The 15,283-nt window shown below is 39.6% G+C and overlaps 1 protein-coding gene across 1 annotated transcript in view; it reads left to right on the forward strand.

Annotated features, from left to right (window-relative positions):
• Positions 1-14,065, forward strand: part of COL3A1 (collagen type III alpha 1 chain) — a 50,715-nt gene extending 36,650 nt beyond the window's left edge. Inside the window, exons 32-51 of the mRNA XM_086898331.1 lie at positions 24-77; positions 1,042-1,095; positions 1,180-1,233; positions 1,817-1,870; positions 2,082-2,189; positions 2,358-2,411; positions 2,924-2,977; positions 3,603-3,764; positions 3,890-3,997; positions 6,930-7,037; positions 7,420-7,473; positions 7,646-7,753; positions 8,396-8,449; positions 8,560-8,667; positions 9,821-9,874; positions 10,128-10,235; positions 10,855-11,137; positions 11,612-11,799; positions 11,967-12,209; positions 12,887-14,065. Coding sequence (XP_086754457.1) covers positions 24-77; positions 1,042-1,095; positions 1,180-1,233; positions 1,817-1,870; positions 2,082-2,189; positions 2,358-2,411; positions 2,924-2,977; positions 3,603-3,764; positions 3,890-3,997; positions 6,930-7,037; positions 7,420-7,473; positions 7,646-7,753; positions 8,396-8,449; positions 8,560-8,667; positions 9,821-9,874; positions 10,128-10,235; positions 10,855-11,137; positions 11,612-11,799; positions 11,967-12,209; positions 12,887-13,033 — 2,157 coding nt within the window. The 3' untranslated portion in view covers positions 13,034-14,065. The remainder of the gene's footprint in view (positions 1-23; positions 78-1,041; positions 1,096-1,179; positions 1,234-1,816; positions 1,871-2,081; positions 2,190-2,357; positions 2,412-2,923; positions 2,978-3,602; positions 3,765-3,889; positions 3,998-6,929; positions 7,038-7,419; positions 7,474-7,645; positions 7,754-8,395; positions 8,450-8,559; positions 8,668-9,820; positions 9,875-10,127; positions 10,236-10,854; positions 11,138-11,611; positions 11,800-11,966; positions 12,210-12,886) is intronic.
• The last annotated feature ends 1,218 nt before the right edge of the window (positions 14,066-15,283 follow it).

Below are 15,283 nucleotides of genomic sequence, written 5' to 3' on the forward strand. Positions count from 1 at the left end.
TTTTTATGTCTTAAACTTCCTAGGGAGAACCTGGTGGTAAAGGTGCTGACGGCCTTCCTGGTGCAAGAGGAGAGAGAGTGAGTATTTAAGCATTCCACAGTTTATCCATCACCTTTACACAGCCAGCTCTTAGGACATCAGTAAACTCACAGTGAATAATACTATCTAGGACAGCTGAAGTGGTAATTTCATTGTGTTTCATTCCAGCAGTGCAAAACTGGGTTTGTAAACTAAATTAGCCCTAATACTACTTTTTGTGATTGCCACTCTTTGGGTAAATGTAATGGAATTGTTTGGAGAAAGGTTGTAGTTGACTGGGACAATGTTTTAGAGAGAAAGAAATCATATGAGAGAGAAAATCTACCCGACAGATGTTATAATGAATCACAAGAAGACATCTATAGTAAATATTCTCATACAGAATACTCTTATGGGTTACTAAATATGATCTATTTATACACCTATATAGCAAATACACATGAAACAGACGCTTGAAATAGATACATATATCAAATCACTACACCAGGCAGTATAAACATGAAAGTAATGAGGGATGACAAATATGCAATTGCTGCTTGGTTGAGTTGGAAGAAATATAAAAAATTTATTTCAGACCATAAGGTATACATTAAATTTTCAAGAAAGAAATAAGTCAGGGAGCTAGTAAGGAGATGCTGAATTTGAGATGAAGAAATGTGGATCAATTATCTGTCTGAAAATTAGGGCAACAGGTCACTTTTATTGTATGCCTATTTTATTGTACACCTATTAATTTCAGGTGGATTTGGATTAGGTTTGGATGGTGAGGGAAAGAAAGAATCATTCAGCTGGAGATCTCTCACACTGCAAAATGGTGTGATTTAAGAGCATCACTCCAAAACATGGTGTGCAAGTACATTTGGCACTGTACAATTGCTTCAATTAAGTATCTTTGGCAGTCTGTTTACACTGAAACATAGACAGTACTCATCAAAACTGAGGAGTTAACATTATCATATTTTGCTACAAAATACATCATTTTCTAATTTTCCAATTGTTTAGGGCAATGTAGGTCCCATCGGTCCTCCTGGTCCTGCCGGCCCACCTGGAGATAAGGTAAAGCATCCTCATAATGGGGTTTGAACTGGAAAGAGCCCCAGAGGAAAACAAACACCCCGTGACCATCCTTGTTCCTTGCAGGGAGAGACTGGTCCAGCAGGTGCCCCTGGCCCGATGGGTTCCCGTGGAGGTCCTGTAAGTGACAGAACTTTTCTTCCTGGATAACTTCACCGTGGCTCCTCTTGCCTGGTGTACACATCAGTGCTGCACCAAACCTATCAGCAATGCACGGGGCTTGGGTTGTAAATAAACTCAGCACATTTAGCTCCTGTGGGCGCTTGGGATTTATAAGGACTAAAGGCTTCAGAAAATCAGGGCTTTTAATACTGCAAAGGGGTCAGAAGGCAGGGCAAGGCAAGAGTGTGAGCAACAGTAATGTTCATCTTGACTTAAGTAAACTTTTAGAAATACTCTTATTTATTTTTTTTTATATTTAACATTTTGGGATCTCAGTTGAACACCATGGATTGTGTTCAGGGTTTATACTGGTGTAGCTGTGTTAAGTTTACCACATTTTAGATAATTATCAGATAATTCCTGAACAGTTTTGTTTAGCACTTTGGAGCAACCGTTGTTTTGGATCAGATGTTTGGGATTTTTCCTCCAAAGGCTAGTAAGACAAAGAAACTTCAGCAGCCTTACTTGTAGTATTCTCTAACTTTTAAAGTGAAGTTTATCTTTCTGATATCTTCCACTGCTGAGATGTGGTTTTCCACAGGGTGAACGAGGAGAACAAGGTCTTCCTGGGCCTGCTGGCTTCCCTGGAGCCCCAGTAAGTGTCTACACTACCCTTCCTGTACTCAGGCACACCTAGGGTGCCATGGTTTTGTCCTTCCACTCCTGCGCTGGTAGGGCAGTAGAGTTCAACTGCATTCACACTTAATTTAATATTTAAATTCCCTTCAGAATACCTGGATAGTGTTTCTTGCCACGGTATCATCTGCTTTTTTGAATGGTAATAAAACAATATAATTTTTCTACAGGGCCAAAATGGGGAACCTGGTGGTAAAGGAGAAAGAGGCCCCCCTGGTCTAAGAGGAGAGGCCGGACCCCCTGGAGCAGCAGGTCCACAGGGCGGCCCTGGTGCCCCAGTAAGTGTTTGCTGTTCCTTGTTGCTACAGAGAGGTTTCTTCAGCCCTCCCTCAGCCTCAGGGTGCTGGGCCCAAGTGCAAAGAGATGAACTGCCTGAAACTTATTGAGACTTTCTGTCATTTTCATCTTTATCAAATAATTTGCTTTATCTACTTCTTTCCATGTAGGGTCCACCTGGTCCCCAAGGAATAAAAGGAGACCGTGGATCTCCTGGTGGGCCTGTGAGTATCTCTTCAATTTAGTCGCTGCTAAATGCCTCTATTTATTACAGTAATATGTTGTAATGTGATGTAAATGAAAAATGAGAACTTCAATGACTTTAGTATTGGCAGGTCAAGGATATTTAAAGTGCAATAGAAGGAGTAATTAAAGTTTAACTCCTTAGTGATCTGGGTTACTATTATTTATTGACTTTAATATAAGTAAGGTGACAAAATAGCTTTTGACACAATGACTCAAAACTCTACAATGGCTTATTTCAACAGTTACTATATTTACTTTCCATCTTGGCTAACTTCTCAAAACCCATTAGCTCAAGTTTGAGGAGAATATGTGACCTCTCATTGCAAAAAAAAAAAAAAAATAGTGACTTATTGTTCTGCCTCAGGACATTTAATTCAGGTTTCAAACAAAATATGACTATAATTTAAACTCATCATATTTGTAAAAATCAATTTGATCCTGTTTTTCCAGTCTTCAGAAAATGAAAACTTAAAGTATTGATCTCCTCTAGGGTGCTGCTGGTTTCCCTGGTGCCCGTGGTCTACCTGGTCCCCCTGGTAACAATGTAAGTTGGTTTATCCCCCTTTTCTTTCAGTCTCACTTTGTGGATAGATTTAGACACATATTAATATATTAAAATATATTATGCAAAAACAATTCTGAATATGATGGTTGTGCTTCAGGAAAAAAATCTGCAAAAATGAGTTTACCCTCCTTATGGTATGGAATAGAAAGTAGGATTTTAATTAAGGTACCATTAGAGTCAGTGCAATTCTTTCCATTCATTGGCTCAGCTAAGACTGTAATGAAAGACATTTCATTGTGCACATGCCCGAGACACCCTATTAAAGGCATATGGCAGGAGAGATTCAAGAAAGCAGAAGGGCCTGCTCCTATTTCCAATTTCTGTGGTACAGCCATGAGTAAGGAATGTGTACCCCATGTTGGATGCATTACAGGCACTGGGCATCCAAAATGTGCAGGGGTATGTCCTGACAGCAGGGATAAAAAACACCAGTTGTGAAACTGATACATGAAAGGTTTCTCTTACAACACCAGAACAGATTTGTGTGGACGGGGCTGGACCCTAAATCTGCCCTCAGGCAATGACTCAGGTCTGGCTAGCTTTCATGAGACCAATGCCAGTACATGCGTGCAGCTCACACTTTCCTTCTTAAAACTTCTTTTAGGGTAGCCCGGGTCCTCCTGGTAACGCAGGGCCTGCAGGCAAGGATGGGCCTCCTGGACCCCCTGGTAGTTCTGGTGCTCCTGGAGGTCCAGGACCTGCTGGAATCAGAGGTGAGCCTGGCACACCAGGAGAAAAAGGGCCCCCAGGAGCACGAGGAGAAAGGGTAAGTGTCCCTTCAGCCATGGACTATTCCACCAGGAGATGTGGATTGTATGTGTCCAGAACAAGCAGCCACCTATGGAATGGTAAAGATGCTCCCAGTGATTGAAGTGACCTTTTCTCAAACAGGGGGCACCAGGTGAGCCAGGTCCTCAAGGCATCGTTGGCGGCCGGGGAAACACGGGTCTGCCAGGCCTGCGTGGCCCCAGCGGCCCACCCGGGATGGCAGGAGCCAAGGTGAGAGCCCTTCACTGCAACTACAGCCTCAACCTTAACCCAGCTGCTAAAAATAGCCTAGAGATGCAAAAAAGTGATAAAAATGGAGACACAAAAGTAATGAATGTATTTGGGGTGTTGGGAGGTTTAATGCTTTTTAGTCCAGAGATGAATTTGCAGTTATTTGTGTTTACATGCATAAGATCAGGCTTTAAATGTCTGGTATCCAACTGCTGTGGGATGAAAGGCTGTCTTTCATATTACATTACATTACATTACATTATATTACATTACAGATTATATTACATTACAGATTACATTACAGATAACATTACAGACTACATTACAGATTACATTAAATTACAGATTACATTACAGATTACATTACATTGCAGAATACATTACATTGCAGATTACATTGCAGATTACATTACATTGCAGATTACATTACCATTACAATACCTTACCTTACATTATCTTACATTACCCTTACATTATATACCCTTATATTACCTTACATTACCTTACCTTACTTTACATTACATTACCTTACCTTACATTACCCTTACATTACTTTACCTTACCTTATATTACATTACATTACCTTACTAGACATTACCTTATTTTACATCACCTTACATTACATTACATTCCCTTATCTTACATTACCTTACCTTACATTACCTTACCTTACATTACCCTACCTTACATTACCTTACATTATCTTACCTTACATTATCTTACCTTACATTACCTTATTTTACATTACATTCCTTTATCTTACATTACCTTACATTACCCTACCTTACATTACCTTACATTACATTACCTTACATTATCTTACCTTACATTATCTTACATTACATTACCTTACATTACCTTACCTTACATTACCTTATTTTACATTACCTTACATTACATTCCCTTATCTTACATTACCTTACCTTACATTACCTTACCTTACATTACCCTACCTTACATTACCTTACATTATCTTACCTTACATTACCTTATTTTACATTACCTTACATTACCCTACCTTACATTACCTTACATTACATTACCTTACATTATCTTACCTTACATTATCTTACATTACATTACCTTACATTACCTTACCTTACATTACCTTATTTTACATTACCTTACATTACATTCCTTTATCTTACATTACCTTACATTACCCTACCTTACATTACCCTACCTTACATTACCTTACCTTATCTTACCTTACCTTATCTTACCTTACATTACCTTATCTTACCTTACCTTACATTACCTTATTTTACATTACCTTACATTACATTCCCTTATCTTACATTACCTTACATTACCCTACCATACATTACCCTACCTTACATTACCTTACATTCCCTTATCTTACATTACCTTACATTACATTACCTTACATTATCTTACCTTACATTATCTTACATTACATTCTCTTATCTTACATTACCTTACCTTACATTACATTACATTTCCTTATCTTACATTACCTTACCTTACATTACCTTATTTTACATTACCTTACATTACCTTACCTTACATTACATTCCCTTACATTACCTTATCTTACCTTACCTTACATTCCCTTACATTACATTCATTTACATTACATTACCTTACATTACATTCCCTTATCTTACATTACCCTACCTTACATTATCTTACATTATCTTACCTTACATTATCTTACCTTACATTACCTTATTTTACCTTACCTTACATTACATTACCCTTACCTTATATTACCTTACCTTACATTACCTTACATTACATTCCCTTACATTACCTTATCTTACCTTACATTACCTTACATTCCCATACCTTACATTACCTTACATTTCCTTACATTATATTCATTTACATTACATTACCCTTACATTACCTTACCTTACATTACCTTATTTTACATTGCATTACATTACATTCCCTTATCTTACATTACCTTATATTACCCTACCTTACATTACCTTACCTTACATTACCTTACCCTTACCTTACCTTACATTACCCTTACATTACCTTACCTTATCTTACATTACCTTACATTACATTCCCTTATCTTACATTACCTTACATTACATTCCCTTATCTTACATTACCTTACATTACATTACCTTACATTACATTACCTTACATTACATTACCTTACATTACATTACCTTACATTACATTATCTTACCTTACATTACCTTATTTTACCTTACCTTACCTTATATTCCCTTACATTACTTTACCCTTACCTTACCTTATTTTACATTCCCTTATCTTACATTACCCTACATTACCCTACCTTACCTTACATTACATTCCCTTATTTTACGTTACCTTACATTACATTACATTGCCTTACATTACCTTACCTTACATTATCTTACATTTCATTACCTTACCTTACAATCTAGGAGTATAGTACCCACTTCACACACTTTGGGGGAGTCATGAGGAAGAGACTGTAACCTCTCCTGTGTACAAGATCAAGTCACAGTCTCACCTACTACTGGCTGTTTACCCTTGTTTAATTCTCAGTATGTTTCTTGCTTAAGTATTATGACCCAAACAGAAAAGTGTCCTCAACTTCCCCTCAGAAAAGGTGGGGTGAAGCTCAGTTTGTATTTTATCACTAATTCAGTGATAGACCAGCAACTGTTTTGGGCACATAAGAAGAGACATACTTGTTTATTATTTCTTAGTTTTCAGTTGATGAGGAACATTTGATGGCCTTGTATGAATGTTACCAGTAATGAAAAGAAACCAGTTTGACCAGGATTTTATCTCTTGTTTTTTATATTCACAACCAGCAAAGCCACATTGGCCCATCACTTCATTAGGTCTCCTTCAAAATCCCTGCATACTGCATAGTTAAAAGATGTAAAATACATTCTTATGGTCTTATGTATCTCCTAAGATCATTATCTGCAATGGAATCCTTTGTCTTTTTGTTCAGGGTGAAGATGGCAAGCCAGGCACCAATGGTATCCCTGGAGAACGCGGTGCTCCTGGTCCCCAAGGCCCAATTGGACAAAGAGGTTTACCTGGAGAGCCTGGCAGAGATGTGAGTGGATGGGAATTCCCTGCTAGCTTGTGAGTTACAAGTAGGCAACTCTGGGAGCAAATATGCTTTAAGGTTCACAAGGCCTCCCTCAAAAGCCTGATGTGCCGGGGCCTGGACACATTCTGCCCTCCTGAAAGGTGTAGCCTCCTGTCCCTGCCATCCCCTTCACTGCCTGAGGACATCATCTCCCTCACTTGGAACAGGAGACTGCACTGCTTACAAAATAATGCAGGTCTTGCAGGTCTTTTAGGAGCCACTCTACCTCCAGGAACTCTTCCTTCTTGAAAACTCTTTCTTTGATGAGCATTGTTCAAACTTACTGGAAACGAGCTGTCTACCAGTCATGCTGTCTATGAACAAAGTGTGCCATTCTGTTTTGCAGGGTAACCCTGGCTCCGACGGCTTGCCTGGACGTGATGGATCCCCAGGAGGCAAAGTAAGAAATTACCTATATCCTTAGACTGCCCAATAAATGAGACATGAATTACATGGCAATATATTCATGTATACCCTATGCAATTTATTCCTTGAAGTTCCTGTGCTCTACTCAGTGTACTCCATATAGAGTTCTATAAAACATGGTATTTATTATCCCTTACTATCTGCAGGGTGACCGTGGTGAAAGTGGCTCTCCTGGCCCTCCAGGACCCCCTGGCCACCCTGGACCTGCAGGTAATGCTGGTGCACCTGGAAAATCTGGTGAAAGAGGATTTCAGGTAAGACCAAAGTAAATGGGTTACTGCTTACTTACATACCCTTCCTAAAGTCCATTCCATGCGGGAATAGAGAGGAACTTCTGAAGAGTCATACATTTGTTGCTGTCAGAGTTTCTTGACATCAAGGACCTGTTCTAGAAGAATATTCAGAGGAAAGACATCTCAGAGTTTATGTTGTTTTAGAAAAGACAACTTATATAAACCAAGCTCAAATCATATACTCCATAGGATGCCAAAATGTACATCATCCCACCAGGCCCTGTCCTAATTTCCATCCCATCTGGTGCTCATGCAGCACAAGCAATGTGTTATTTATTTAAACTGAGGGAGTAACTTTGGAAGCCCTCGAGTTATTTCTCAGGGGTGCTGACACCAGCACAGTGAGCACTGAGCACCTGACTGAGAGAGGAAAGTAGGGCTGTAGTGCCTATGTACAGATCACTGCCTGCAGGCAGCTGAGAAAGGCTGGCATTGGTACAAAAATGGCCTGGCCAGGATTCTTGCTGATTCTAGTGTGTGTGTGGAGCTTCCCCATGTTTCCCAACCTCTGCTCATCTGGATACATACTGCTCAGCTGGAAATAAAGAAGCAGGCTAGGCAGTTCTAAGTGATCCATACCTTCTCATTCTTCCCATGTCACAGGGTCCACCTGGCCCTCCTGGCTCTACTGGTCCTGCTGGTGCTCGTGGTCCTGCCGTAAGTCATAGCTAATGTATTTGTGATGTCATCCATTCACTATTTCCTGTTTTATGGGCAATCTTCTTATCTCCTCCTGTCTTTCTTTTATGGCAAACCTACACTTACAGGGTCCTCAAGGCCCTCGTGGTGATAAAGGTGAACCTGGTGAACGAGGCAGCACTGGCATAAAGGGTCACAGAGGGTTTCCTGGCACCCCCGGTCTCCCTGGTCCTCCTGTGAGTATTTTGCATTGGATTGGAATTCTAGCTGATCTTTGTTTCTTTGTTTAGGCCCCAGGTACCTAATTAACCTTAGCTAATTTGATGGGAATCTATGTAAATTTGATTGTCAGATGTTTCAAAATCCAGATTCCCTGAATCAAGATGACATAAGCATTGTTAAAGAACTGGAAGATGCTGTTAGGAAGTAAAGATGAGTTTACTATAACCCTTTCAATAAAAACCTCTTAGATACTCATTTATAATATAAACATTATAGATCAGGCTATTCCTGATCTGATTAGGAAAGAGAGGAGTAGGGGCTGAAATGTTTATGTCTGCTAGAAATCTATCCTAGACAGACAACTCAAGCTACTTAGAGTCCAAACACCTCTCTTCTGCCATGTATCTTTTATAGAAAGTAATACTGGGACAAAACAGGCAGGAAATTGTAAATTACTGAATTATAAACACTCATTACCATTTGAACATAGCTAAAAGAATTTAAGGGCAAGAATAGACAGGCATGCCATGGATATTTAAGACCAGTAAAGGTTTAAGAAGGGATTTATTCTGAAAAAACCTACAAATACCCCTCATAATACAAGTGAGAATCAAGAAACCAAAGCTCACTTTATCAGCATACCAAAGATGGCACCAATACCAACCTATTCAACAACACCATAGAACCTAGTGTCTAACATAACAGAAGGAAAAAAATTAATAAATTCTCATTTGATGATTGACACCGTTTAAACAAATGGTTTCATTCTTTGCAGTGCACATACAGGGGAAATTTGTAAATGTATTTGAAATCATGGATGTTTGTCAAATATTTAAATAACATTACTGGTAATATTATTAAAACTGAAGCATTTTGGCTGTAGCTACCTATCTTTACGAATATAAGAGTTCATCCAAAGCTCATTGGTGTCAGTTGGCTTTCTTGTGTTTTGGATAACACGTCTCTATATGAAAACATATTAGAGAACATTCAATATTTTTTCTGATTAATGAATGGCCACCATTCTCTCATATCTGACATAGCCTTTTTATAAGGATGTGTTTTGTATTATCTTGAATATGTTTTCAGTGTCTTTATTTAAGGCACACCCAGCTAGATGCAAGATACTACCAGGAGGTGTATGACTCACTTTTCCTTTTTTCATAGGGTCCCCTGGGTCCACAAGGTGCAATTGGAGGTCCAGGAGCTTCAGGTGCAAGGGTAAGAAAAACTCCTGACTCAGCCTAACTGCAAGGAAAATTTAGTCTGTTTAGTTAATATATACATAGATACAGACATAAATTTTAATTTCCCATATTAATTTGGCCAACTTAAGACAGCAGCTGAAGAAAGAAAAAACACCTGAGACGGCATACAGAAATATTTGAAATACAAAGTATTTGAAGTACAAAGTATTTCTGAATTATCTGATAAACTATTTTGACCATATTGTTTGTGTTCTTCAATGTTCTAGGGCCCCCCAGGACCAGCTGGGCCACCTGGAAAAGATGGTACCAGTGGCTACCCAGGTCCAATTGGTCCCCCCGGCCCCCGCGGTACCAGAGGTGAAAGCGGTCCTGCCGTAAGTAAATGGTGCAAACTCACACAAGCAAATCTTTGGGAAATTCATGAAACCTACAATGCTAAACTCTTTAAATAGCTCCCACAGAACCTCTCTATTTCACGGACAAGATTTGTGGCAGGCGGTATCAGGCTACCAAGGCTAAATCCAAAACCACACAGCTCATTTGTAGTTTAATGTAACTACTGACACAATTTGATGCTGTGCTGGTCTCAGCTGATCACTGACTTTTCTGCATACAGCAGGATCTCCTCCTCTCTGAGGAGCACAGGCTCCCTTTGGGTCTGGGAAGCCATGGAATGGGGCTCCTAGACTGCTCTAGAGAGGCCAGAGATGCAAAGGTGTCACTATCACAGTCACCTCCTAAAGCCAACTGGTCATTCTCTGGATTTTAGTGGAAAGGGTTCCTTCTCAAAGCCCAGGTATAAAGACAGTCAAACTTGACAAAATTAGGGGGAAAAAATACTTTTAAGAAAATAAAGGCCTGGAAAATCTAACAGATGTTTATACATCTGTTTAATTAATAAATAACTAAACTAAATATTTGCGTAAGAATTCTCATCTTTTAAAGGCTAGGGACCACATAGACTTTTAGTTTTAACCTGTACTATTTTTTTAGGGTCCTCCAGGGCAGCCTGGTCTTCCTGGTCCTTCTGGTCCTCCTGGTCCATGTTGTGGTGGTGGTGTAGCTGCCCTGGGTGCTGGTGAGAAAGGTCCCGTTTCCTACGGGTATGAATACCGAGATGAGCCCAAGGAAAATGACATCAATCTGAGTGACATCATATCTTCAATGAAATCAATTAACAACCAGATTGAAAACATCATTAGTCCCGATGGGTCCCGGAAGAACCCAGCTCGTAACTGCCGAGACCTGAAATTCTGCCATCCTGAGCTCAAGAGTGGTATGTTTAGATTTTATTTTCACCAATGTCAGCAGGTCTTGGGGATTGTTTTGGTTTTTCTAACTTGAGTATTTAAATGCAGATATCTCCCATAAGAATCTGAATTTTTTTCAAACAACTGTCATGAAAAAGATGATAAATGTAAAAATAATTTTAAACATTAATTAACCATGCATTTACACAGAATATACATTTGACTTAAACTCTACTTATTGCATCCTCAGAAGTGAATATTTGTTTAAATAATTTTAGGGGAACAAAACCAAACATTACAAGTTCTATATTCATTCCAAATTGCAGTCCCCTTACAGTATTCACATGATCTCAGTATCTTTTTATCTAATCCTATTTTCTGTGACATCTCTTCTGTCATAATTAATATATTTCCTGATTTGGCTCAGAAAACTGGAATAGAAATAAGCTTTACCATCATGCAGTTAGAGCCTTCTCCTTACCATTTCCCCTTACCTCTAGGAGAGTACTGGATTGATCCTAACCAAGGCTGCAAGATGGATGCTATTAAAGTCTACTGCAATATGGAAACTGGTGAGACCTGCCTCAGTGCTAACCCCAGAACTGTCCCAAGGAAAAACTGGTGGACCAGTGCAAACAGTGGAAAGAAACACATTTGGTTTGGAGAGTCCATGAATGGAGGCTTCCAGGTGAGAAATGAGCACAGTCAAAAGCCCAGACTGTGCATCACAACATACTAAAAAATAATTCTGAAATTAAACTGAATGAGACAATTCATATGTGAAAAAAAATCATGATGTGGACTGCCCCTAGACATGATTGAACAAACACTCTTGCCTATGTTTGTACTCTGCAGTTCAGCTATGGAGATCCTGAGCTTCCAGAGGATGTCTCCGAAGTTCAGCTGGCCTTCCTGCGCATCCTCTCCAGCCGTGCCTCCCAGAACATCACCTACCACTGCAAGAACAGCATTGCCTACATGGACCACGACAGTGGGAATGTTAAAAAAGCTCTGAAACTGATGAGCTCTACAGAAAGTGAGATCAAGGCTGAAGGAAACAGCAAATTCACATATGCTGTTCTGGAAGATGGCTGCACTGTAAGTAAACAGGAATTCAGCACTGTAGCTAATAAATAATTCCCTCTAGAGGACTAGACTTATAATAGAGGAAGAGAGAGCTTTGCATGGACTGGGTGAAGAAAGGACACAGCTACAGGTAGTGGTGGGGGAAACTTAGATTCTGTATACCAGAAGTGCCATTCCTATAGCAACTGTAGGACATGAGGTGCACTTCCATTTATAACTGTGCTTTACAGATATCTCCTTGCTTTAGTGTCAATGTCAGGGAAGTCACAGTCACCAAGTTTTGATCCATCACCTCTCAAACTAGCCATACCAAACCAAGGCTAGCTGGTTGAAGACATGGGCAGTGGTTATGGGAAGGGACAAACACAGTCATTTGGCAGATCCAGCATTTCTTCCCTGCGCCCTGTCAGTGCAGCAGAAACTACTGGAGGGGTGCAGGAACACCCCTGAGCGTGCTGGTCTGACAGCACCTGCAGCCTTTTCAGTAACAAATGCACAACACTATCACTGTCAACAAGTTCTCCCTCCTAGGGTCATTTCCACAGAGACTGCAAGCAGTTTTCAACAGCTTGAGAGGGTTTGTTATCACAGAAGTAGGAAATCTGAAATCTGATAACCTGTGGGATGACTGCCATGTAGGCCAGCACTCATGTCTCTAACATTTTTTTCTTTTCTGTTTAACTTCACAGAAACACACTGGTGAGTGGGGTAAAACAGTTTTCGAATACAGGACGCGCAAGACAATGAGGTTGCCGGTGGTTGATATTGCACCATTAGATATTGGTGGTCCTGATCAGGAATTTGGCGTGGACATTGGCCCAGTCTGCTTCTTATAAATCAAAGATTCTGCTTTTTCTGAAACCCCAGCAAACAGATTCACACTCCAACTGTGCTCCTTTGTTTCAGCCTTGTCAACTAGTACAGGTGCCCATCTGTATCCCAGTTATTTATTAACAAAATTTCTGGGGGAATTATCAATTTGATATCAAGGGTTATTTTTTTTTTTTGCTATTACACAAAATACAGTAAAAATGCTTTTGTTTTGCTCTAATTTTTTACCAAATTCCATCTTCAAAACAAGTCTCCGTGGTGCTATAATAAAACTTCAACACTTAATAAAACAACACTGTGTTCTATCAGATGAATGTTAGCCAATTTACAAAGCACTGATTGCTCCCAGTACCAAAGTTTACCCTTCTTTCCAAGATGCAGTCCACAACGCTAGAACGACCTCCCTGTTTCAACTACCTCAACATGGACAGAAACTGGGATGTGTCTGATGAGTCAAACCAAAAATCAATCAGATCAATCCAAAATGCATTGGACCCAGTGGTCAATTCCGTGGATTCATTTGGTACAAAATTGTCTATTTCTGTACTGATTAGCTGTGAAAGGTACAGTTTATCTTAAGAGTTTAATACCTTACTGTCAGTAGTCACCATAATTTTATTGTTGGATTGTATTCTGTTGTCAAAGGTGCTTCTCTACTTTCCTGTCATTGCTGGTCAAGACCACTAAAATTAGGGAAGTGTAAAAGACTAATATGATGGTGCTAATCTATTTTTCACTCCTAACTCTGCAAGTCAGGGTTATTGACTTGCTAAAAAAACCAAAAAGGTAAAGGATTTAAAGCAATTGTAAACGTCTCCTGTCAAAGATCATCATTGGCATGTCATAGTTGAGAAATTTCTCCCTTCACTCTGTAAAAGTCAATAAAGATGCAAAATTGTGAATTTCTTCTGTCACGTTAACACATTTATAGTGTTGAAGGTTAACCATCTTTGTAAGCTTTTATATGGTTGTTGGTCTACTCCTTACAGAGACACATAATAAAATATCTTAATAAAATTTCTTGTTGTTTCATAAAACTGACTTCTTTTTTAATTTTACTATTTGTGCCTTCATTCAAACAAATGAACAAGGCAGGACACAACTCTGGTGCCACTATGATTTTTCAAAGAGCACTTTCTCTGTTTTAAGGGAGCCCTGGTAATCCTAAAGGATGCAGTTTATGGTGTACTAGTATGAAATTTTCTTTCTTGCTTTTTCTACTCCCCTCCATCCAGTGGCTTACATTTGAAAGCATTGTGATTTTCTGTGTCTGCAGGGGCTCAGATGTGACAGCAACATCCAAAGCAAGGCCCATGCACCAAGACAGGTCAGCTTGGAGGAAACAGATCTAACCTTCCCTCCCCTGAGAAACCTGCCTCAGCTTGAATAATCAGGCAGACAAGGGCTACCAGCCTTTCAGGGAGCAGCTTAAATAAAGGGTTTAAGGCTCCCACAGGGCAGGCCAGAAGCACCAGCAGTTTGGTAAAACTGACAAGTTTGAAAATCTTGGAATTTTTTATGGCAAATGGAGCTGTATAACTCAGTCATCCCTAGATCTTAGCAAATATTTAAGGAGCAACAGTGACCACAGTAACATTTAAGGAGCAACAGTAGCTTGGCAGTGCCTAAGGAGAAGGAACTAAACAGCACCAAGGAGCCCTGGGCCAGGAAATCTCTCCCACAGTTAAATGCTGAAAGATGCTACTCAGCCTTTCCCATGGAGCAAGGTCCAGAGAGCCTGCCCCCACATCATTATGGCACAGCCACACATTGTTCCACAGACCAGGATCATTAAAGGCACTCTACAAGATCAGACAATAAAAATTAGGGATTAAAAAAAAAAAAAAGATTCTTAAAAGTTCTCATTGACAATATGGATTATTGATCCTCAGAAATTATTTTCTGATTAGCCCAAGTAGGAAAAATGAGCAAAGAAATGCCATTTTAAAGAAACCTCACCAGATGTGTGACTGAGCCAAGACACTGCACTGCTTTGGCATTGCAAGTTTGGACATCCTCACTCAGAAAACAGTGAGGCTCTGGGGAGACCCTAATAGCACAAATGCAGTAAAACCACAGGAAGGACTGTATACTTAATATATAATACTGTATACTTAATGCAACATATAAGAACAGTGCCAACACTGCACAAGAAAAACTATCTCTTGCAGGAAATCTCCTCACTTGATGATGAAAATAAACTTCTCACATGGAAAACACAAGTTACATGTGCATAATATTATTCATCTGACATA

The sequence above is a fragment of the Cyanistes caeruleus genome, chromosome 7 (assembly GCF_971803275.1).
Source record: "Cyanistes caeruleus chromosome 7, bCyaCae1.hap1.1, whole genome shotgun sequence".
Lineage (NCBI taxonomy): Eukaryota > Metazoa > Chordata > Aves > Passeriformes > Paridae > Cyanistes > Cyanistes caeruleus.